A 23,600-nucleotide genomic window follows, 5' to 3' on the forward strand; every position below is an offset into this window, starting at 1 on the left:
CATCTATTTTTTTTTTTTACGTTGGTTTTAAAACTGGAAACTACATATCCCATGATGACTGCCGCGACGAACGGCGTCAACCTCCAATAAAACAAGAAGAAGAAGAAGAGGGACAAAGAACCGGATGTTTTGAACAGTTGTCAAACGATTACTAGTAGTAACATCCGTGGAAAATGCCCAGGTTAGTATAATTTCCCAGTCCATAGCTAAACTACACACTAACCTTATAAATATTTAATGGACTATGCATTAACGTTTGTTACGTTAGTATCGTAACGGTTCAGACACCAGAATTAAGTAAACTTGTCGAGAGCTGCTGTCAGTTGTGAGTGTTAGCCTGGTTAGCTACTAACAGAGTTATGCTAACTTATTGGACTTGTTAGATTAGCTCACATCTTGACTCTGTGAAGATGGGACAGCCAGTCGTGTAACCTGTTAGCTACACCCTGTTGGTGTATTTGACCAAAGAGAATTGTATGAAGAGGGGGTGGTTTAAGACATGGGCGAGGATACATTACAGTGCCTCTACAAAACTGATTTAAAATGTGTAAATAGAGCTTTAAATACATGCAGTAGGATGTACATTCAGTAGCATGACACCTGTGTAAATGTACAGCATATGTGATAAATGTGTTAAATATGTGATAAATCAACAATTTATGCATATGATACACACTTCTTATGATTATAATATGGTATCAGTATGCTTCTTGAATTTGAGCACAAATTCAAGTACAACTGACCCAATATCCCTTTGAGGATAAATAAAGTATTTCTGATTCTGATTCTGAAATCAGTAACACTTCATGATAACCATCATGAGTAAGTGGTAAATTGATAGTTAGTTGACAGTTACTGACTGATTAACTGAGTAACTGATTAGCAAATAATGGAATGATGATGAATAATGTCTAGTAATTATTATTAATGCTATCATTTGTCTTATCATCAGATCCATGTAGTGCAGGAAAAAGTGCAATATTTCACTCTGAAAAGTACTGCAAGAAAAGTGGCACAAAACTGAAATAATCAAGACAAGTGCCACGTACCTCCAAACTGGACGGAAGGACAGTGTGAGTTATGGTGTGAGCGTATGAGCAGAGTCAAATGTCAAGGCTCTATCTGTCTTTAACATTGCTTAGTTATTCTGTGAATGTGTCCTAATTAGTAAACCTTATTATTCATCATTTCATTTTTTTAATAACAGTAAAATAACTATTAACTAGAATTTAATTACTTATCAATTTAACATTTATTAGTGATGGTTATTGTAAAGTGATACCGATAAATCAAACCAACTCAACACAATTTAATTCAAAATTCCCACTCTTAATTTATTAAAACAGAAGGAGCAAACTAAAGCAAACTTAAACACAGTGTATTAAATTGTAGTGCATAAAACATAAATAGGCTATTTATATAAAGGGCCAGAATATCGCATTGCTACTTAAGTACTTGTCTGTGTTGATTCTGTTTGTAGTGATTGTCAGGTTCCAAGACAAATCAAGCTATAGTGTAGTTGTTGTATCATAAACTGGATTATTTTGTATGAATAGAGAAGACAAAACAACTGTCTTTTGCATCTTCACTGAAGACCATGCATGCTTGTCGAAATTGACTTCACAGGACAATGTCTAAAAAGCAGTCCAGAAAGAAGAAGATTAAGATCTCTTGGTCAAGTGAAGAGGATGCAACGGTGAGGAGAAGGAATTTAACATTTGACCTATCTGCCATTGTTTTGTTTTGGTTTTTTTTTTGTTTGTTTGTTTGTTTTGTTTTGTTTTTTGGTCATTAAACATAGCCTTTTTTAGGCTTTTTCCACAACACACTGTTAACAGGTATTTTGACGCTTATTTTCAATATTCAGTCATCTGAAGAGCAAGTTGTCACCACAGTTTGCACAAGTGCCAAGAAGAAGCAGCATGACAGCAGTCCTGACAGGTAATGTCTTGTTGCCCTTCAATAACAAATGACTAAAAATTAAGGTTAAATCATAGTGAACCCGGACATAAGATTCAGTTCAATAAATGGTTTTCACTGTGATGTATTTTCTGCTCTTTTACATTTAGAAGCACAGAAAAAGAGAAAAATTGTGCTTCTCTTACCGTCAAAGATGTTTCCCAAAGTGGCCGTCAGATCAAAAAGGCTGTCTACAAACTGGCTAAAAAAACAGCAACAGATCCAGGACCTGGTGAAAAGGAAGAGAAATGTGCGACAAAAAGTGTCGTGCTTGTGTCTTACCATGAACGGAGTTGCTCTAGACAGGAGAAGGCTAATAATTCTGTCACTACAGGCAAAGCTGTAGAGACCGGACACTCAAAATCCAGGAAGACCCACAGTGCAGATAAGATTCCTCAAAAAACAGAGAAGATCTCCCAAAGAAAATCAGATAATGAGTCTTCCGAGAGGAGCCCCTCAAAATTCACCAAGAAATTGAAGCGTCACACTTTGGATTCAGCTGAATTAATGGAACAGAAGCACATTTTAGCAAAGAGGCAGTGCATTCATGAGGAGCCACCCAAAACTGGACCACACAGCAAGACCCCTAAGACCAGGAAAACAAGCAAGACCTCCTCTCTCTCCAAGGAGTTCAGGGAGAGGAAGAGGAAGGTGGGCACAAAGATGCACAGAAGAAAGCACAGAGAGGACTTAAAGGCCAAAGGGAATTTGTGTGCTGAAGGAAAATCCTCCTCCACTGCTGCTACAGATCAGTCTTCCACTTCAGCCAAACCTACTACCTCAGATAGTACATCAAATGTACTCAAGTGTGCCAGTCCCCCAAAAAAGAACATCACACCCGAGTCACATAAGGCAGCTAATTCGCTATGCACTAAGCAAGAGATACTTCCCGACACACCCACTCTGCCTCGTAATTATAAGATACCAAAAAAGACTTTAGTTCCACCAGCTGGTGATACAGTTTGCAATAATGATGGTACTCCTGCAAGTAGAAAAAGTAATACAAGTGGATCTGAGCCTTCAGTATCTGGGGCCCCGGCGAACAAAACACGGCAAGGATCTGCCCCCAGTGTTGACCGCCCTACAGCTGTGACACCTGCTGCTCCGTTTGAAGAACAGCACAAGTCAAAACAGAGCGCGATATCTGAACAGTTACCCACCTTGAACCATGCAGGCACATCACTGTGCTGTGACCAGGTAATTAATATACATTAATATTATTATTGCTCTGCTTTTTCACATACTTTCATTTATTGTAGTATTTGTTTTTTGCACATTCTGTACAATGTGTTTGCATTATGAAGAGGAGATAACGCTTGTAGGTGCAAAATAATGAGGTACACTCCAGCTGGTCACCAGCTGGAGTCAGCTTCCCAAATTTTTCCAATTTAGTGTAAGATTTGTGTTGATAGGGTGTTTATTGAATGACCAGATGTCTTTGACTTTGATCGCCCGCTTACTTATCAGTATCTTCAAAGGTAAATTCATTATTTATTCAATTAATTACTGTCTTCAAATATTTAAATAAGTAGGCCTAATGCCAATAAACTGATAACTCTTTAAAGTGCTGAGAGGCAGATGGTACTGTTGGAATACTTGTAGTGAACCTTTAAGCAACGTCTTTGTGTTATTTGTTTAAGCCGCACTGTTGTGTTGGAAGGTGCTAAGCAAATCAAGCTCAATTTGAAGCTGTTGTCCATAAACATCTTGACTGTCAGACTTGAGTACAGAATAATCAGAATAATTTCAGAATAATTAATTTAGATCTAGTGTTTAGGTAAGCACAAGTTATGAAAGCTGTTCTGTTGGTTGAACTTTTTTTTTTTTTTTTTTTTTTAATGAACTGTGTTGTAGAAGCAGGTGGTTGAAGAGCATCACACTGCCCAGTCTGAGAAGAGACCGGAGTTGAAACCACTGAAGAGCTATGGAGAGCTCACATGTATGGAAATAGATCTACCAGAAGAGGGAGACGCAGACTCATCAAGTTAGTTTGATTTTTCATTTTTTAAAATCATTATTATTATTTTATTCACCTAAGCAATCAGTAAAACTCAAGAGGCTTAACAGCCCTCAGTAAACAGGGTGATCAGAAATCTGCAAGCTAGCAATATATGACCTCCCCATCATATAATAATTAATAATAATTTAATAATAATGTATGTAATAATTTAATGTATTTTAAATTTAACATATGTTATATGCTTTAATTCGTTGTTAAATCCTTGTTTTTGGCACTGTTTAAGTTCAACAAGCATGACATTTGTGTTTGTTTGCAGGCAGACAGACCCATCAGCGAGATGTCATCCTCATTCTGGACACCAACATCCTCCTCAGTCACCTTGATTACATAAAGAAGATCAGATCTCATGGCCTCGGAGGTATTTGGATTCATTTTTAGATAATAATCAGTAGTGGTCTGTAGAATGATTAATGCCTCTTTAGATCTGATAAAGTATAGCTTCTTGTTATTGAAAAGCAGAGACGAATTACCCACTTCCCTTAAGTGTTCAGTCTTAACCAGTTTGCCTAATTAAAACCCTTTGACCCCTTTGTCTCAGTTCTTTCATCTTTCTTTTCCCCTTCTCTAGATCATCTGTTTTCTTACATCTCTTCATTCTCCCTCTTAAAGACACCTCTGGTGTCCTGTGGCATATTACCACCACCGTCCTGTTTTTTCTCCGCAAATTTCATCCTCTTATCATCAACCTATCTGTCTTTCCCACAGAATTCCTAATTCACTGGCTTGGGATTTTTTTTTTTCTTTCAGTGTCTCTTGGCTTTGTAATTAAGGCAAACTGTGTTTAGCTATGGTTATGATTCCCTGACTGATACTGTAGAACTCATAGTGGAATGGAAAGAGCAAATAAAATTTAATTCTGCAGAGGATGTGCAATAAAATCCTGATGCAAAGATTGTAGTACATTTGGGGAGCATGGTGTTTCGTGAATATGGAGACCTCTCTTAAAGTTGAGGACTCTGATGCAAGAGTCACATTGGCAAGCTTCAGCTTACTTGTGCAAAACACCAAATCCCTGATAGCTTCACAGGTGCTGCACTGTGCTCTGACCTCCCAAAGGAGCGTTGACAAACAATATAAGAATGGCATCATGAAATTAAGAGTATCACAATATAACGTTATTACTTAAAGAAACCAAATGCAGACATATATTTTTGAATATTCCTAACCAAGACAAGTTGTGTTCGTCTGAATTTACAGAATGTAGAGTTCTTACTATATGTTTGCTAAAAGTAATAACTTTATAATTTCATGTATTTTTCTATTATATCTTCCCTTAGCCATGGGCTTCCCTGTGATCCTGATCCCCTGGGTGGTGCTTCAGGAGCTTGACTCTCTGAAGATGGGGAACAGACTGTCAGGCTCTGTGGACCGCAAGGCCTCTCCTGCCATCAAGTACATTTACAGCTCTATAAAGAGCCGGGAGTCTGGCCTCTGGGGGCAGTCGATGCAGCAGGCTGCGCAGAGTAGCTGTGAGTCAAGACATAAATTTAAAGTAGCATTAACCTAAAGGTTGTTGCTTTTTATCAGCCAGTTGGGTGCAGTTGAGTGTATTGAATTCAGATCTGGAGTGAGGACAATTTTATGCTGGTCCTGACTGAGTACTACTAGAAAACAAATTTTACCCATGGTGACAAATTAGAATACACAAATATTTTAGGAGTGACAAAGAGATCAGGTGTCATAATATCGAGTGTTCAGTACACGTTTACAACACAGACATGTGCACCGATAGAACAGCCGTATATCTATTTGTTTTTATTTTCTCGATAGCATTTTTACTTTTAATTTACAGCTAACAGCATCTTAACAGAATTCTTTATTTTAATCTGCACTCAAGTTCTATAACCTATAATGTTTGCAAGATGCATGTATTATCTGAGATAGCTGACCAGATGGCTTCAATTTTTTACAAGCTCCTTGATATCCAGTATTTAAACAACCATTGCTTATTGCATATTACAAAATTAAAAACAAGAACGTAAAACAAGAACTTTGGTTGAAAATTTAAAAATGAAACATAGTGTATTTTGTAGAATGCCTTTTTTCTCTCCAAGTGTGCCATGAACATCTACTAACACTAAAACATTTTTTATACTTAAACTGAAATGTCTTAGGAGTCGGATAAGGTTATTTAAAATCTCATTTGGGCCTCCCATGCCAGCATTTAGTAAATGCTTGCTATTCCACCTCATGTCCATCAGATGGCACTAGCAGTATGCTGATGCCCTGTCTATTCAGCATTACAAAAATATGCATCTCAAGGGCAAGTCAGCACACATGAATAAGGTATTACATTTATCACAGTGGAACAGCTTAAAACATTTGAGATTCAGCACTGGTAGCTTTCTCAACAGTTGAAGCAGCAAGAAATCAGATAGCGAAGATGCCACAGAGATAATACTCTTCATCATTTCTAAACATTTAATAGCATAGAGACATTTTGTGAAAGTGTATCTCTTTACATGGCTCCTCTGTCTTTCTTTTAAGCTTTTTTTCTGTTTTCCATGTATCTCCCTGCCTGTAAAAGAGGAGAATACCCTGAGTGCTTTGTAGTTCAGTGGGTGAAAGTATTTACCACATGCGGAGTGTGGAGAGTTAAACACGACTCTTTGACCCTATGTGGCGTGGCCTCTTTCTCTCTCTTTCTACTTCTTTGTCCCCAGATGGTCTGATTGCTGAGAATAATGATGACCGAGTGCTGCAGTGCTGCCTGCAGTACCAGAGTCTATACCCAGAGAGCCCTGTCATCCTATGCACGTGAGTTCCCCCTCCCCAAAGCCATACCTACAATATACTGCTGCTCACTACCGCAGTGTGAGTGTCTGTGTGCTCTCTGCAGATACTGCACATGCATGTGACTCTGTGTGGGTCTATGTAGATAGTTCCAGTTGGGCTGGAACAGACCACCAAACAGGGATATAGGGGAAGAATAAATGCACTGAGCAAAACATGCTGAGTTTAGGAAAGAGTTTTGTTTTTGTTTTTTTCCCTCACATATGGTGGCTTTTATACAATTTCACTTTGTATTCCTTTTGACCTATTTTTTTATTTTATTTATTTATTTTTTGCTACTTCCAGTTTTTCAGAAAGCAAAAACTGATGGGCAGGCATGGGACTAGTGCTCTACAGGGACGCTGTCCACTTTTTCCACTGTAACCAAATATCCAGATTGTTGTAAAACAAACTTATTTTTGTTGTCTTGATTTTGTTTTCAGCGGTGTTTTTACCTGAATAATTGGTAGGTCTTGCTCTGTCTTTCTTCTTTCTAGTAATGACAAGAACCTGTGCTCTAAGGCAATTTTGAGTGGGGTGAAGGCCTTCAGTAAAGATGACTTAGTGAAGGAGGTTGAGAGGCTCAGACATGACGATCAGGCCCTGCAGTGCTTGTCGACACCCACACGGCCTCTCAATGTCTCCCAGTTTCAAACACCAGTGCTAAACAAGAGCTGCACACCAGCACAGTCCCCGAAGAGACATTCACCGAGTCACCTTTCTCAAGCAGAGATGGAAGAAGGTAAACAATCCATGATGATGTTTTCATCAAGAAATTATCTGCCATGGTGCAGCAGTCTGGCACACATTACAGGATTCTTCAAACCCTCAGATTTAGAGACCACACACTTGATGATAACAAAAGACAGATTGCACAAGATCTCTCTCTTCTGATCTTACAGTGTGTGTGCACTACGGAGCACACCACCTACTAACCGAGTCTTCGGCAGAGTATCAGGTTCTTCATGCTCAATATTCCAAATCTCGCGTAGTCAAACGTGACTTCAGTGTAAACAAACATGGCGGACGAACAGGAAGAAGCAATTCTTCCATCAGTCAGCCGACTCAGCTCGCGTCTTGATTGTCTTTTGTTCGGTACACGTGACGTTACACACTGTGCGTGCTCAGCTCCTCTCGGAGCACACCACACACTACAGGATTTCTAGTCGCAAATATTAAACATGTTCATTATTCACGATCTCCTTCCGAGGCCTTCCGAGTGGATCGGACCGGACAAAATCACTCTTAACACACCCCACACCACAGGAAAAACAGACACGATGTCGTTTGCAAACATCAGACAATTGGGCCTTTGCTGGCTTTGATCAGAAGGGGGAGATCGGGACAAAACAAACCCCGATTATCCTGTAGTGTGTACCAGGCATTGCACATAACACACATGCAAATGGTATTTCCACCCCCTTTTTTCCCATCTCTCCAGTTTTCCCATCTCTGACCATAAGGTAGAAATTCAGGTGAAAGCAGCATCTGCCTCAAAAAAGTAGTTTTAATATGCAAATGCTCATCCTCCACACTCACACATTAAATTTAAAGTTAGAGTTATACATCAGATGTTGAAAAATGTATCTACCCTCTCATAGACTTCCTGCAGAATTGAAATACCAGCCCCAGAAAGAGAAAAAAGCAGGCTGTTGTCATAATGTGGTTGTGATGGTTATTTTCTTGAGTATGATAAACACAAGTAATTGTAAACAGTTCACTGACTTGCTCATTGACTGGTTCACTTGTTCATCTCACTCAGTCCCATGCATACAGTTAATGCACATTTTCAGACACATGCATGCACGTATGTACACTGTAATTGTATGTAAATGATTCCAGATGACGGGCAGCTAGATGAAGGAGAGAACGAAGAAGAGAAAAGAAAGAAGCTCAGCAGATGTGTTTCAGACATGGAGGACTGCCTGAGGGAGGTGCTGTGTGAGGTGCTGGAGGTGGAGATGAAGGCCATTTATCAGGACCTCTGGCTAGAGGTATGTGTCCAGCATTTTAGGGCATCATTCAAAGTATGTTCAAATTTTACAAACATTTTTTTTAACTACAGGTCACTAAGTGAGTAGCAGTAGTTATATGGTCTCAGTTTTACTTGGCAGTACATGAATATGGTAGTTCAAAGTACCTCATCAGTCGTCAGAGGGGTATCTTCTGGGAGAAAAATACTCGATCAAATCCCTCATTGTTTGCCTTAAGGGAGGTCTAGGTTACTAGGCTCAAATGGGTCATCTCATACATAGCAATAAATACATACATAAATAAATAATAAATAATAATAAATAACAGTAAATAAATACATAAATACATAGAAAACGGTTTTAGCTTCATTGTTCAGTGAGGGCATTATTTATTGTATTGTGTTTTTTATTGTTATTTTTTTTCTTTAAACAGATAGTTTATCTCAAACCACCCTGGACTCTTCTGGATATCCTGCAGTGCATGAAAAAACACTGGATTGCTGTCTTTGGACATATTGTCCCACGAAAGAAGCTGCAAGCTGTTTTACATCTCAATAACTTCTTCACCTCAGGTATGTGTTGATAAGACACCAGTGTAGGTGGTGGTGGAGGAGTAACTTTTATGTATTTCAGCTGATGATCCAAACTTGGTGTAAACATAGGAAGTATAATTCAAAAACTACTGAATTATTTTCCAAAATAAGAAAGATATATAACAGTATGCACTGATTTGATATCACTAGCCAGAAAAAAAATTATGGAGCAGCATAGTGATAAATAAAATCAGATGAACTACATGGTTCTAATGTAGCTACAATAACTTTCAACGCTTCAAATACTCCTCATCTTTCCTTAATAAGCGAAGCCATTGCTGCCGGCAAATTTAGCTAAGTTCATAATGTAGCTACCCTGTACATGCCTGTGTGCTTTTGCTGAGATAAAAGTGCACTATGTGATGCACTTGCAACAAAATTGGTAGTTACAAAGTCAGTTGATAAAGTGTAGTAACATCTTATCATGAACAAGAGTGGTTTTTTTTGTTGTTGTTTATTTTTTTAACCAAAATATAACATTGTGATTCCCCGTTTAAAATCTGTAAACTTACAGTGGGACTCAACATGTTACATAAAAGTGAAATGCCCAACATACTGTAGGTCTAAGGAACAGAGGCATTTGAAAAAGATACAGGTTCTGAATGTAAATCCGTCATGTAATGTTACATGTTGAAAGTGGATAGTTTGGTAAAGTAGATTGCTTTTTAAATTGAAGTTACTGTGACACAATCTATTGTCTTAAAATGTACTTCCCCCATCAAAACGCCCAAAGTTGTACAGCAGCTTGAGAAAGTGTCAAAGTAGTTAACCTTTGGCTATGTTCGCTTGCTAAATATCCTGTGGGCTAACTGGGAAAATGAACTGATGTTAACATCATTGTGCTACTGTTTTGTCACTTAACATTAGCTCATTAAATCAGGTGCATTAAGAAGACATTGAAATGACCAAACACTATGTTAGCTCCACAGCCAACAAATATTCTGTGAGACAGAGCATAAGTAATCTATGATGACATGAATGAAAACAGCACAGAAATTGTGTCTATTCAATGCTATTGAAACAGCCAAGTCAAAAGTGTAGTGATTTTAGTTCTACTAACAGTCCTTGCAGCACCAAAGCTAATTCTATTGCTCTGTAGTATGTCACATAAAAGCCCTCTAACTTAATATTTTGTTTTATTTATCTAACTATATTTTGGAAATGCTTGATAACATATGAGTTTCTTAGAAAACATTTTAATCTTCCCATAATCCTCCTTTCTAACGCTAGATTCTGAAAAACATTAATCAACCGGGTGTACCAGGTCATAAAAACAGCATAGCACTGTAGAAGGACAAGTTGAGCTTGAGGCATGAAAGTGTAAATATATTCTTTTCTCCCATTTTAGCAGTTTAAGGTAGTGTTAATTCCTTGTTTTGGCTTAGTGACAAAAACAAATAAATACCATGAAAAACCCACCATGCTCATCGCCACTGTCACGTGAAAACCTCATATATCCAAAAAGACCTTTCTGAAACTGGAAAACACAGACTTATTGACTTTCCATTGACACTCATACATTTTCTAAAAATTATACTGTAGCTTGGTTTCATGGTGACTACACCGAACATGCAATGGGAAGCATGTAAATTTGAAGTGAAACCTCATTATTTGTGTCACAAGTTTTTCACCAGACAGCAGTATCTGGTCATTCCCCGACTAAATACCCCTGTTCCACCGGGACAGGATGCTGTCTGTCCTGCATCGGCTCATGGCCCACAGAACTATATACAGAATAAGGTCACCAGCTAAAATGGGACACTCAGATGTGTGCCAGAGAGATGCTTCTGCAATGTAGCCGACTGCAGCACTTCTTGTTCTGGATCTCATCACATTATATTATGCTTACACTGTCTGAATGTGCGTCTCTCACCCTCTCTTTCTTTCTCCTTGTCCATCTGTGCCGTTGCTTTATCTAGTAGTGCAGTGTTTTTTTTTTATCATTTTAATTTTGTTAATACTTGAAAACAATTGATTTCTGGGCCCTCATTCTGTCCGTCCTTGGCTCAATAGCATGATTCTGGACTTTTTGCCCCCACGCGTTCTGGCTCTGTGCCAGGACTGTGAGAGTAGGGTGAGGAGGAGGAAGAGGAGGAGGAGGAGGGAGGAAGAGAAGGATAAACTGTGTAGGCTAAGAACAGATCCAGGAGTGGAAAAGTACTGCATCTCTTCTGGTCTTCCCTGTGCAGGGTGTTCACTCTCTCTCTCTCTCTCTCTCTCTCTCTCTCTCTCTCTCTGGCTCTCCCTCTCTCTCTCTCTTACTCTCACTCTCCCTCACTTTCTCTCTCTCTCTCTCCTCTCTCTCTCTCGATCTCTGTCTTGCTCTCATTCTCTCTCTCTTGCTGTGTGTGTGTGTGTGTGTGTGTGTGTGTGTGTGTGTATGTGTCTGTTCACATAGATGCATAAAAACATTGTTGAGGAACATATATGCATGTTTTTCTGTAATATGTGAGTATGCAGTTTTCTTGTGTGTTCAAACACAGAGAGACTGAGGGGCCATAACCAGCAAGACACACACATGCACACAAGCTGAGCTGGCTTGTTTTTAGAAAGTGTCTCACTGCCTGCCTGTTTTGCCCTTCAACTTTATCTCCATAACAGTTCTCTTCATAACGCTGCAGAGACAGAGACAAGCCAAAACATACCCTGCATCCAAGTAGCACCTCCTTTCTTTGCCCCACTTTAATTATGCCTGGTGCATAGCTGAACAGTTAATTGAAATATTACTGAAATCGCTGTATGGCCATTTGCAGTACCCAAATCACAGGAGCTGCAATTTTTTGATAAAGGTTAAATGTGTCACACAACATTCTTGTAAGCAAAATATTAAGAGCTGCCACTAACAAGTCATTTCATTATTGATTAATATGTCAGTTGTCAGTTATTTTCTTGATTCATCGATTGGTTGTTTTGATCCATAAAATGTCCGTCTAAAAAAATTTTGATCACAATTTCCCACAACTTAAGGGAACGTCCTAAATATCTTGTTTTGTCCCAGCCAACAGTCTACAATAGTATATTTCTATTTAATTTACTGCCATATAGGACAAAAGAAACTAGACAATATTCACGTTTGACGTTTGGATGTTTGAACGTTTGAATGGTATAAATTGAGTTGGAACTCGGGAAAAAGAATGTGACTGTCTGTGTTGTGGCCGGCAGCTATTTTATTTTAATTTTGTTTATTTTGCTGTTGTTTGCAAAGTGCTTTGCAAATTGATTTTTGGGATAAAGGGGCAGATTAAATAAGATTAATATTATTTCTGCTCCCTTTCATTCAAGATTTGGGAATGTTGTGTTTATAGTGTATTGTTTTTTTGTTTTGCTTTTTAATGAATGAAATAAAATAAATAAATAAATAAATAAAACATTTGAAAAGCTAGAATCAGAGAACTTGAAAATTGACTTCTTAAAATTACCCAGAACAATGAATTACTGGTCCAATAAGTTGTATTTTTCATGTAAGAAAATATGCTTGTTTGGTACAAACCCCAGCAAAAATCACACCGTCATCATTTTAGTAGCTTCTGTATGTCATTGCTTATGTATTTATCTCTCTTCTCCGACCCCCCTCAGATAAAACAGTGGAATATAACACCACCTCAGAGGCTTTCCTCCAAGCTAAAGACCTGCTGACGGTGTTTGGGAAAAGGTCAAGCCGTGTTCCTGCTGCCCTGTCATTACTGGACAACATATTCAATAGACTCTTAACTAAGGTCAGCAAAGACCACATATGAGGTTACAGCATTCTCCTGTGTGTATCTCATAAACTCCAATCTGAAATTTATTCCACTTTTATTTGTACAAAAAAAAAAATCCAGAAATGTACAAATATTTGTTCACCCTGTGTATATTGTGTCCATAACCAGACAGGGCTAGGGGCTTTACGTTTACGTTTCAGGTTTGAACAGGTTCTTGATGAGTGCCAGACAAACAGTTACCCAAATATTAGAATGTATATGCATTAGGATGTATTGTTATTACATTTTTGTCCTTGCTATGTACACATAGCCTTTTACTTGATCTCTGTTCCGTGTTTTGGATTTATGTTATATTGTTTATGGTATATAACAGTAGTGTCTGTCTGCAGGGGGAGACTCCTGTCAGTGATGCTGTTATGTCTGATGATGAAGAGAAGCAGGCCACATCCTCTCATGTCTCACACCAAGACGTCTGGGCTCTGTTTGAGAACATCTGGAAAAATGTATATGAGATAAGGTGAGTAGAACACTGGTTTTGATAGTGCAGAGCTTGAAATGTCATCAGTGAGTGCACACACACTGCAGTGGTAATGGTAAGATTAGGACGTTCTGACATCTGCTCAAAAATGCTGCATTTTCAGAAATTGCAGTTAGAGGAAAGAACAAGATTTGAAACAGTACAGAACATTGCTTACTTTGACATTGCTTATCCCTGTCCCATTGATCCCTGATGTCCTTTTTGGCTGTAATTTTTCAGCTTGACTGTGTTCAAAGCTCTGCACTTTGACCCTCAAACCATGCAGAGAGCTCAACCAGCAGGAGGTCCTCCACCACCACAGGACGCCTTGTGCTGTTTGTACAAAGTGACCTCCATGATCTCACAGCTGCTCCAAGCTTTCAGCAGGTACAACTTATGTGACTACTCTAAGCCTACCCGTCCCTTAAATATTCTGCCTCACTGCCAATCACCCCTTCCAATCCCATGGCATGAAAACGTCTACATCAAATGAGTGCAGGAGCAACAAGTTTGTATATGTACTAGACACGATGAGGACATTGATGACAGAACACACCGGCGGTGCAGTTTTAGTGAAATATCCCTTTTCATAAAAAAATAATGATAGTACTAATAATAATAAATAACTTGCAGCACATCACAAATAGAAACAGTGTGTGGAAAAGCACAGGGCAATAAAAGGACATAAGGCCATGCTCATAGTTAGTGTTGGTATCCCAACTGATTACAGTTGGTGCAATCCTGTTTTTTAAAGTGACAGACACATGCAGATGCAAGCTTAAGTCTGGTCTGGAATGGGTGTTAATGTTTAGAAACTGAATGATTAAGCCGCCTTAATAATTTTCTCTGTGTCCTGAGTCCCTTTACCACCTTCTGTATCTATCTCTGTCTCTTTTTCTCTGTGTCACCTTGTCTGTACAACTGGCCCCTCTAAGTTGGCCCTTTAAACTGTCCTTGGCCTGTCCTTAACCACCACTTCCTTCCTGTGTGTGTGTGTGTGTGTGTGTGTGTGTGTGTGTGTGTGTGTGTGTGTGTGTGTGTGTGTGTGTGTGTGTGTGTGCGCGCGCGCGTGCATGTGTGCGTGTGCCGCGCCACACCACGCACATACATGCATGCACGGGTGTCCTCATGGTCCTCAGGCCCTATTTGGCCTGATCTGTTGGTCAGACTGTAATCTGCTTGACCTTCTAGCTTTGCCTTATCACCTTCCCCGTGACGCAACAGCTCTGCACTGCAACAAATTGTTTTATCTCTATTTACTTTTTGCTGTTTTGACCCTTTGACATCTCCAGCTCCACCTCCCATACACTCTGCCAGTCTGTGTGCCTGTGCCTGTGCTGGCATCTGAATTTATTTGCATTCATCTGCATTTCACACATTGCTGCCGTAGAGATTTATGCAGTATGTAAAATGGCACAATTATTTGTGGAAATTACCATGGAGAGGAATTTTGTTGATTGCAGGGGTCATGAAGCATTCTTTTAGAAAGCACCAACGACATCTTAGCAGAGCTTTTTATGGATTGTGTTCTGTGATGATGGCACCAAACATAAATGCACAAGCTGACAACAACAGTTTGCTGCATCTTCCTTATTTGGTGTTTCCCCTGTTCACTTGGTGACTCACTTGGCTGTCATGGTAGCTAACAGAACCGTGAGAAAATAAAGGAAACTTCCTATTAGTTCAGACATGTTTGAGATAGTTTAGTCAGTGAAATGATTCATTAACATTCATTCATTTTCCAAGCCGCTTACCCTAATTATGGTCGCGGGGTGCTGGAGCCTATCCCAGCATTCATTGGGTGGGAGGCAGGGAACACCCTGGACAGGACACTAGTCCACTGCAGGGCAGACACACACATTCACACTGAGGGGCAATTTAATATCTCCAGTTCATCTGACTTAACAACGTTGTATCCTATTACGGACGCTGAAGCACAAAATAACACACAATTCCATGACTATTGGTCTTATTCATTTGATCTGATGCAGTTTTTAGGTGTAATTGAACATTACTAAACTTGAAACTGCGACTGTTGACAGTGAAATTACAAAAACGGCCAAAAGACCCTCTTAAAAACAAAGTAAGAAGAGAAGTAGAAAGTAAGGCCCAAACTCAGTGCCAAACAGAAAGAAATGCATACCTAAATGTTATTTCCTATAGTAGACTCATCCTCTAAAGGATCTCTGTCTTTCTCATGTCTTTCCACTGTCTCACACACACACACACACAAGCCAAACATCACTCCAATACACAAACTACAAGTCTGGGCAGAGACGTTGCATTATTTATTCCCTGAATGGGATTCACGGTGACATTTCTCTGTTTGAACTCACATAAATATAAACAGCCTCCAGCTAAAGGTCAAAGTGTCTGCTGATATTCCTGTGTTTCATCCACATGTCACTCTGAACTCCCACTCTCTGGGCCCACAAAACCTTTTGGAGACTTTTCCTAATTGAAAAAAACCCTTTACATACATATTTTTGATAGGTTTTTGTTTGTTTATTTGTTTGTTTTTGCTATTTCTGTGATTTTGACATGCCGTTACAATTGCAAATGACCTTTCAGTTATGTGAACTGATAACAATGAAAATGATCTTATTTCAAGTTGTATTATTTATGTAAGGAAACATACACTTGCTTGTGTGCCCACAAAGTACGGTGATTTTGAGTAAGTTCATTACCAGTCAAATCTTTATTATCGTCTGCCTTCAGCTGTGTGCTGCAGTTAAACCGTGTATCTAAAAATACATGGACATTTTCATCAGTGTTGGCCTCTGCACACAAAGTAGTTTTACTCGGGCTAGGTTATGTACAGCATTTCCAAGTCTCACTGTGTATGTCAAAAACAGGTGGTAGGCGAGGGAAAATGTAGTGTAAAAGATCATGACATGACAGGGAGAGTGTATTAAAATTTGTGTGTGTATGTGTGTGTGTGCGTGCATGTGCACCCACGTTTGTGTTTATGTGTATAAAGCGAAGGCGAGGTGATAGGGTGTCAGGATTGTGCTTGGCTACCGAGGAATAAACTTTCAGAAATATTATGCTGCCCCAGTGCCCTCGTAACACAAATAACAGTCATTCCCTCAAAACCAGACCACACAGGACCTGCTCACACACACGCACGCTAAATCACACACCTGCAGTGGTGGGTAGTAACAGTTTTTTTGGTGCTGCATTAATTAGTCTACTCAAGTGTTTATTTATTTGTTTTTACAGGTAATCTGGTCTTTTCCTCGTTACACTTAACCAAATAGGTTGCGTTACAAGTGTTTCTCCCTTCGTTATGGTTTAAGAGGAAGCTGCTGATTTTCATAGGGTGAGGTGACAGACCCCCATCTCCTTGCAGTTGTGCAGTCAGCACGACAGAGCAAGTGATTAAAGCAGAGGGCCACGCTTCAGTCAGGGACCTTTTCAACTTCATGTCAAGTTGGTTAGCTGGCTTGCAGCTATGGCAGGTCAAATCACCAAATCAGAGTAGAGCAGTGCTTGTCCACACTTTTATCTGACAGTTGACAGTCAATGAATAGTCTGTACACCAAGCAATATGGTTTTAAATCATCTTTTTGAGTTACAGTTTTATTATTTTATCACATGGAGTGAAAATAGGCCAAACCTAAAATGTAACTCGTACTCACTACTCAAAGTATTTGTTTTTATTATTCATTTATTTATTTAGTTAGTTAGTTATTTTTTTTTTTTTTACAGAATACTCTTTTACTCTTAGTAGTTTCATGACAGAGTAACCTTTACTCATACTCAAGTCCATTTTTGGGTGAGTAACTGTACTTAATTGAAATATAATTATTCTGTATTCTACCTGCGTACACATACAAAATTATAATTGAGGCAATTTGGTAATGATAGAATGATAGTAATTTCCGCCATGCATTTACATTGCTGTAAATGTTACAAAACACACAACCCACTTTTTTTCTTCTTTCTTTATCTGCGGGCTTCTGGGTTCAGTATTTGTGTGTGCTTGTGAATTGTTTGTGTGTGTGTGTGTGTGTGTGTGTGTGTGCGCGCGCACGCGCGTGTACATACCATCTATGCACGTGCGTGTAGGCACTCAGGCTGCTCAAGTGTGGTTGCCTAGGAGACAGCCAGACTCATTTTCATGTGTTTGGAGCAGAGCTATGACTCATTGCTGCCCATATAGCTCTCCCTCCCTTTCTCTCTCGCTCTGTGGACAGTAGATATGGATAATTCAGTACTTCTCTGCTGAAATTACCCTCCACCATCCCTCATTTCTCACTCCTTTTCACCCTCATCCCCGTCTTTCTCATTTTCTGCTCCTTTGTTATCTTTTACTCTCGAAGGCCCTGAGGCTAACCCTGTGTTTATTGAAAGGTGTGTGTATGTGTGTGTATGTGTGTCTATCTGTCTTTCTGTCTGTCTGTATGTTTACGTATACATGTGTGTGTTCGTAGATGGGAAGATGGATGCACATTTCAGGGATGTGTGTTCAGTTGTTGCTTGCAGCTTTAGGTGTGTACACATAAAAGTTGTTTGGGAAAAGTGGGTCCAAATATTGAAAAGCCTAAAAGAAAATTAAAACCAAACACTGTGGTTATTGCTTTTGAATTTGATTTGAAAAGGATTTAGCTGAACTGAAGAAAGTTCAGAGAGAAAGAGATTCCAGTAGTTCAAGTAACTGTTCATGGACATATATGACGTATGACGTATATGACAGATTTAGCACTGTTTACAAAACGGGAGAAAAGGAACTTCAGAATATCTCATTATTACTAATTATATTTCCATTAATTAAATTAAAATTTTCATGTTTTTTTTTTTTTTCCCCTCCTAAGGATCCTGTCCGCAGTCAGTTTAGAGGAAACCCAGGCACTTTTGAACTTCATCCACTCCAGTGAGGTTCGTACCAATTCTCAATTATTTGCATGAAAGAAGTAAATGATTTCCCTTGACATACATAAAAGGGAAGTGAATTCAGTTCAATCAAATTAAAAACAGTAACATAGCATTGCAAAGGTTATTTCTTCAATTATTGCCCATTGTTTTTTACTTTCTAATTGTGTAAATGCTTTAATCATGCCTCATGTGTATTACATGAATGATTTCTGTGGAAGCTGCCAGTCATCCAGCTGCTGGTTATCCACATAGAGTTGAATCAAGGTCAACTGGACTTGTTTGTAGATTCTTGAAAAATGTTTCACTTCTCATCCAAGAAGCTTCTTCAATTCTGGCAGACTGGTGTTGGGTCCCAGGTATTTAATCTGTGTGGGGATGTTATCCAGGCTCACTAACAAACCAACGTCCTGGAAGCTTCTTGGCTGAGAGGTGAAACGTCTTCAAGAAACTACAAACAAGTCCAGCTGACCTGGTTTCAACTCTATCAGCTGACCTCATTTGAACTTTATGTGGATATCCGTTAATGACAGACAAAGTAAACACCATAGACTGTAGACACAATCAGAGTGACATCGCCCATGGGTTTTCAGGAGACTTAAGTTTGTAGTCAGTGTCATGTTGTGATTTTTTTTGGAGCCAGTGTAGACAGAATAAAGCCAAAGGGCAGCAGGTGGAATACATACTGTAGGCTCAAATATTATAAAAATTTACTTACTGAAAAAAACAGAATCCTTTGATCCTTTACTTTGTACCATTACCTGCAGAGCACATCATATTTGAAGTGTGATGCTCATTAAACTTAAAAGAAAATAGTGCTGACGGTCACAGTCATCTCAGGACAGAATAAAAGCACATTCCCTGTCATTTTATAACACCCCCAAATCAGCGATGTGTAGGCAGCCTGTCAGTGTCCAGGCATATGCAGCCTGGAACAACCCTGTGTTATTTTCCTCGCGCAATTATTAAAAAAAAAACAAAAACAAAAACTGAAGTAAATTTGATGATTCAGTGACTGAAGTCTCATGCAAGGCCTATTGTCATTAACTTAGGGTGCCCTTGTGCGAGTACAAGAAGATTATCTACTGTGTCAACAAACTTCCTGATGTTTTACCATCTCTTGTGTTGCATTAAAAAACAAAAAACATAGGATATCAAAAATATAAGTGCTGAGGGAGATCGCTGATCGATGATTTCCAGCTGTGATTAATCCTACTTTTGAAAAAGTATTTTTAGAGCAAGATTTAACATTAGATTCTATGGCACTTCCATGTTTAATCTACCTTAATCTACCAAACATGGCAGCAAGGTGAATAAGGTGAACAAAATTTTCTTAGCACTTATTCAGAGTACCAACTGGCACCAATGTTAGAGACGCTCTCCACAGACCAGTGATGGAATTTTTTACTGGGTAGGATGAACCCGGCCTAGGTAGCTGTGTGCTGCCATCTATTTAGCATACTAGCCTACCCAAAGAACTTAAATTGAACATAGCGTTTATCAGGCCAAACTGCCTGATATGCTAGCTGCATACTTAATATTATTGGCTAATTTTATTACCAACGTTATAGTCATTGTAAGTCACATTACCTTTCCCAAGGGTCCCATTGTCATCATTCACTGATGAGATCATAACAGATCTTTTTAATGGTATTTTACCTTTTTCTCTTGACATAGTCAATGTGTATTGTGTAGCTGAGTTTGATTTGACACTTGCCCATTGTGTTTCAGGTTGCTACTACCAGCTTGACAGCCAAAGACCTACTTGACTGTTTCTCACAGCAAGAATACCGGTAAGACACACATGTGTGCATAGTCAATATGTCCCACTGACAGCTAGCAGCTATGGATGGAATCGCAGGACTGTAAAAACTGTGTGACAAGAATTTGGTAAACTTCATTATTTCAGGACACAAATAGAGGAGTAACTTTGTCACTTTCTGCAGGGAGCAGAAATGAGAAGTGTTTAGAGTATTTAAAGGTTGGATATTACAGAAAACGGTGGTGGTACTCCTTGCCACTTTAACAATGTTCTCTGTGTGAAGTGACCAGAAAAACAAGCAAACCAGAACTGGCCGCAGTTGTTTTATTACTACTGGGCCAAATGAGAAATCAACCAATCATTTAGAATCTTAAATCTGCCTCAGCCTGCCCAGGTTTGAGCCGCCCTGCAGCATAGCAGCCATTGTTAATGCCAGTGAGGGGGGTAGTGCCACCAATACTAGCAGTACAGCAGCTCAGTGACAATGAATGAATGTCTCTAAAACAGTTTAGTAGATTATAGGTGCATCAAAAATTGCCAAAATTATTTCCTCACAGTTTTCTTTCACTTAAACATCTCATGTGTTTTTGGACAACAGTTCATCATACAAAATTGCAAATTAAAAAAAAAAAACAATGACCCAAACCCAAATCTCTGTGAAGTCACCACCTGTTCCACTTGATGGGTGACATCACCTGCCACCAAAGACCAGGCAACTTACTTTTCACCATTAGAGGTGAGGCTTCACAGAGATTTGAGTTTGGGGTTGAATTACTCTTTAATAATAAATTGCCTTAATTCAGGGGTGTCAAACTGGTGCCATGGAGGGCCGAGAGGCTGCAGGTTTTCATTCCAACCGAAAACTCCACCAGGTGATTTCACTGATTACTCCACCTCCAAGCAGAGAGAAGGAACTAATCAGTGAAATCACCTGGTATAGTTTTGGGTTGGAATGAAAACCTGCAGCCTCTCGGCCCTCCATGGCACCAGTTTGACACCCCTGCCTTAATTTTACAGGTGCATACTGAATTACATGTATGCGTTTAACAAAGACTTTAATCTGATCAGATACCGCAGACAAAAGTTCTCAAGTTCTGAGTCCTGCTCTTTGTAGCAGCATGCCTGGGCAGGTCTGGGTATTGTTTTTCAGGCCGGTCTTAGACCAACTGCTCCATTGTAACAGCCCTCCTCCTACGCTTCCCCAGTGGAACCTAAAGTGGAGCGCTCACAGTGCAGGTGGCCATGCCAACAATTCCAAACAGTTGTGGTGCTGATTATTAACACATACGTTATCCTCATAGAAAGGCTCCGTGCATCTTTGTACTAGAATGTCATAGCAGCACTGGCTTTATAACTTGTAAGTAACGTAGCAACCACCACCACACTAGCCCATACACGGTGGTCCCGACATGCCTGCATGCAAGCAGGTTGCTTGGGCTACGCACATCGCAAATGTACTTCTTGACCACACACGTTGTCAAGTTAAGTCAGGCTTTATGTGTTCAACATGCTTAACGTTAAGGCCTAGTGGATGCAGAATGACATAATAAGCAAAGTTTATGCATGCATGCAGGCATGTGCACTCACACACATTCAGAGACCATCATTACAGGTCCATCATGATAGGGTTCGGAAGCTAAATTGCATGCTGTATTTATGACCGTGGATTGAACCCACAGCTGCTGCTATGGAAACAAGTCTGAGTTCTCTGTATTAGACAGATTATTTATTTCTAGGCCATTATGTGCCTCCTTTTTTATGCTCCTGCCGGACTGTCTGTCGGAAGCTATTCCTAATGATTTCATAACCTCATGAGAACAGATTGACTCACTGCAAATAGAACAAATGTGGAGAGGGAGTGGTGATTTCATAGCTCATTTAGGCAATCATTCATGTATAGATGCCTTAAAATAAATAATAAAAAGTTGATGTTGTGGTTGTTGTCACTGACGGTTTTATTATTATTATCATTATCAGCTAACAAAGGCCACAACTTTTGTTTGGAATGTTATTATCATTTGATAATACAGATACAACTAAATTATTAATTCCTGCATGTGGTAGAACAGACTTCTTACTTGGAATAATGATGTGAGGCCATAATGAAACCAAAGCTTTAATTCAGCATTAGAGAGGCTAACATCTGTTGCCTCCCTTCTCAGAATAGCTTTGCGGGCATTTATCAGGCACTTTATTCATGCTTTTGTTTCAGTTGCTCACAGCTGAAAGATCCAGTTGAACTGACTGCATGTGATTTTTTTTTTTTCTTTTCATTCGTTGTTAAGTGATCCAAGCCTTTAGTAAGCAAGTGCATTATCTTCGCTGTTGAATGTTTGATTTTTGTACTCAGTGCGGTGCTATGATGTCATGGGTTATGTAAGGCCTCAGGGAGGCCTGTTCAGAGGCCTGTATGGTCACTCATTGACAGTCAGACAGGCAGTAAGACTTACTATCAGCACTGAAGCAGTGTGCGTCAACAGCAAGTACCTTCCAGAATAAAATGTGAGATTTTAAAAAAAGGTTGAATCAGGAAAGGAATATAGCACCAAAAAAGCATTTTTTTGTTTGTTTGTTTGTTTGTTTTTTGTTTTGTTTGTTTTTTGGTTTATATGCTCTACGGCAAAGAACTCCCATCAAAATGAGGCCATGACAACATCATTATGGTGAAATGCTTAACATTTTAAAAATGAACTGGCACAGAATTAGCTGGCAACCTTTGGACCATCATTTATATGTGACTCTCCAGCAGCTTTTAGCTGTTGACCTGCTGTTGTAGTTGGAGGGTTGATGAATACAGGAGAACTCTGTGTTTGAGTGGACAGATGCAGTGGATGGTACGCTGTTGTAAACATCTTGTCCTTGGTACACAAACAGTTGTTTCAGCACACTGTATCTGAATGCTAACTGTATTTTAAATTTTTTAAGAGAAAGGAAGAGTGAGTATGGCTTGATAGACCCCCAGCATTCTGCTGACTTATTACTCATGCAGCAGTTAATTGTCCCAGGTTTTGTTGAATTCATTCACCTTGCAGGTATTGTACATTAGTGCTGCAAGATATTCCTTCCACTCTTCCTTGAAGGTTGAGTGGTAGTGCAGCAGCAATACAGCAGTTGTATAAAAGCGAGGGATTGTTAGGGAGACTATGTCATTATATCCACTCCCGAGTGCATGTAAGACTTTCATTTAGCACACATCTGTTACCACACCAGAGCGCAAATGTCCTGGCTCCCATCTTCTTGATGTCAGGTGGATGAGTCCCTTTCACCTCCTGCTGTCACATATCCAGCCTAAGAAAATATTAGCTGGCTGTATGCAGTGTTATGTATGTGGCTCTCTAAATGTTTGTGTTGTTCTGAGTGCGTGTATGCTTCAAGTGTCCATGTGATTTTCCTGGTTTTATAGAAACATCTGTACTTGTTTTTGTCAG

At 39.3% G+C, this 23,600-nt stretch overlaps 1 protein-coding gene across 2 annotated transcripts in view; it reads left to right on the forward strand.

Annotated features, from left to right (window-relative positions):
- The first annotated feature begins 75 nt into the window (after nt 1-75).
- The window catches only part of swt1 (SWT1 RNA endoribonuclease homolog), a 32,198-nt gene continuing 8,673 nt past the window's right edge, over nt 76-23,600 (forward strand). Inside the window, exons 1-17 of one of the 2 annotated variants that reach the window (XM_030049420.1) lie at nt 162-181; nt 953-1,073; nt 1,627-1,696; nt 1,868-1,941; nt 2,070-3,156; nt 3,814-3,943; nt 4,236-4,337; nt 5,257-5,448; nt 6,643-6,736; nt 7,249-7,493; nt 8,594-8,745; nt 9,158-9,296; nt 12,894-13,033; nt 13,408-13,535; nt 13,776-13,922; nt 18,353-18,416; nt 20,142-20,203. In XM_030049420.1, the coding sequence (XP_029905280.1) occupies nt 1,631-1,696; nt 1,868-1,941; nt 2,070-3,156; nt 3,814-3,943; nt 4,236-4,337; nt 5,257-5,448; nt 6,643-6,736; nt 7,249-7,493; nt 8,594-8,745; nt 9,158-9,296; nt 12,894-13,033; nt 13,408-13,535; nt 13,776-13,922; nt 18,353-18,416; nt 20,142-20,203 (2,822 nt within the window). In that variant the 5' untranslated portion in view covers nt 162-181; nt 953-1,073; nt 1,627-1,630. Of the gene's footprint in view, nt 182-952; nt 1,074-1,626; nt 1,697-1,867; nt 1,942-2,069; nt 3,157-3,813; nt 3,944-4,235; nt 4,338-5,256; nt 5,449-6,642; nt 6,737-7,248; nt 7,494-8,593; nt 8,746-9,157; nt 9,297-12,893; nt 13,034-13,407; nt 13,536-13,775; nt 13,923-18,352; nt 18,417-20,141; nt 20,204-23,600 lie in introns of both variants that reach the window. The other variant, XM_030049419.1, reaches the window with a different exon arrangement.

This window comes from Myripristis murdjan, chromosome 4 (assembly GCF_902150065.1).
Source record: "Myripristis murdjan chromosome 4, fMyrMur1.1, whole genome shotgun sequence".
In the NCBI taxonomy this organism is placed as follows: domain Eukaryota; kingdom Metazoa; phylum Chordata; class Actinopteri; order Holocentriformes; family Holocentridae; genus Myripristis; species Myripristis murdjan.